This window comes from Barbatula barbatula (genome assembly GCF_947034865.1).
Source record: "Barbatula barbatula genome assembly, chromosome: 3".
NCBI classification, from domain to species: domain Eukaryota; kingdom Metazoa; phylum Chordata; class Actinopteri; order Cypriniformes; family Nemacheilidae; genus Barbatula; species Barbatula barbatula.
This window is the reverse complement of record NC_136764.1, coordinates 3,654,712-3,656,400: the sequence shown is the minus strand read 5'-3', so window position 1 is coordinate 3,656,400 and position 1,689 is coordinate 3,654,712. Positions and strand designations below refer to the sequence as shown.

General features: G+C 36.8%; 1 protein-coding gene across 1 annotated transcript in view; it reads left to right on the top strand.

Annotated features, from left to right (window-relative positions):
* LOC306892485 (E3 ubiquitin-protein ligase RNF212B-like) overlaps positions 1-1,472 on the top strand; it is a gene marked incomplete at both ends in the record, with an annotated part of 1,481 nt that extends 9 nt beyond the window's left edge. Inside the window, 6 exons of the mRNA XM_079453613.1 lie at positions 1-66; positions 864-970; positions 1,051-1,111; positions 1,187-1,215; positions 1,315-1,358; positions 1,444-1,472. The exon at positions 1-66 is cut by the window's left edge and continues 9 nt beyond it. Of these exons, the coding sequence (XP_079309739.1) occupies positions 1-66; positions 864-970; positions 1,051-1,111; positions 1,187-1,215; positions 1,315-1,358; positions 1,444-1,472 (336 nt within the window). The remainder of the gene's footprint in view (positions 67-863; positions 971-1,050; positions 1,112-1,186; positions 1,216-1,314; positions 1,359-1,443) is intronic.
* Positions 1,473-1,689: the final 217 nt, after the last annotated feature.

Sequence of the window (1,689 nt, the reverse complement as noted above, 5' to 3'; positions counted from 1 at the left end):
CAGGAAAAGATGTATTTCACAGATCCAGTGAAACTCCTGCAGACTCGACTGGATCATATCGCACAGGTATCAGTCGTTTTATCAGACACTTATTACACGGCTCGTTGGAACGCTTGGTTCTGATTGGCCATTCGTGACATTTGCAGGTCTGGTATTCACAGATAACAACCTCTCAAAACTAATAACACACGGTCACCCGGATGCAGCGAATCATTTTGCTAGGTTTTTTTTGACAATTAAATATGAATATATATATATACATTAGTTGTTATAAAATGCACTGTAACGCACTGCTTCGTGGGGCTTATTCCATTTCCATAGCACATGTTTCATAAAATTAAGTAAATAAAGTGAAATTTAGGGTCTGCCGTTACAATTCGGGTATTTTATTACGGCTTGGAACTCGGCTCAACCAATCATAATGAAGGACCAGAACTGACCGTTTTATAATTACATACATTATATTCACAAATGATTAAACCAAACGCTTGTTTGTGACATTTGAATGTCGTTTCTTACAGTAAACTTGGAAGGTCTGCATTCGGTAAAATTAGCTTATCAAATATTTCATCATGTTTCTCATAGGACAAGTGTAATAAGTGGGATAATGTACAAGCAGCCGGCTGTTCCTACCTGATACCTGATCATACTGTCAGGGCTTATTTCTGCCATAACAACCGGCTGCCTGTACATTATCCCTTACTTATTAAATGTACTTTATTACAATTCATTTATAATCGACATGATATTGAATATCATCTCTATTTTCTTTTACTTGACTACATGAAATGATCAAATGCCACACTGACATGAAGCCCTAAGCAAACACAATTCTACCTTTTGAAAGTTCAGACGTGTTTCAGGTCGCCGTTTTTCAGAAAAGGCAGAAGGAACGTGTCATAGCTTTCTATAGAAGCAAGTCTGCAGTGCTGGAGCGAAGGCTTAAAGATGTCAATGATCAGCTCTACAGGTCTTTTGTTGTTGAATATCTGAAATATTTCCGTCATACTTCAAAACTTTTAATTTTGATCTATTTGTGTTTTATTAAAGGCAAGTGTCTGAGCTGAAAAGAGAGAATGAAGGGCTCAAGAAACCTCTCTCTCAAAGGAGGGTGAGAAATATCAGTTTACATTAGTTGTATTCGCTCTTGACTCATTCTTTAATGTTAATGTTTTGCCCCACACAGACATCTCCTGGGAGGATTCAGATTAATGGGTAAACACAGATTATTGTCTATGATCATATGTGTGGCCATAATATTGTTACAGTATGTTATAACACACATTCACAGAATTCACGTCTTTCCATATATAGAGGTACTCCAAGGATGACTCTTCCAGTGGCTGTGACATCACCAGGTACTAACGCTTCATAATTTGAGAAATAAACTGCACTTATTAAACTAAAAGACTAAACTTTGTGTTGTGTTTTTACTTTCCACAGTCACACCGCGCTCTAGAGCTGTCAGGTAGATTGTATTGTATTATCTTAACCATGTTTACTGGTAGACCTGCTCTCCCCCAAACATTGACCGCTTTTCCACCATCGTGCCGAACCGTTCCCTGTGTTGGATATTTTATTTATGCAATGTAAATGATATAGACCTATTAAAACATATCAACTAAAATAAAGCAACAAAAAAGAAAATAAAGCACAGCTGGTTTTCTTCTTTAAACATTGTCATCAATT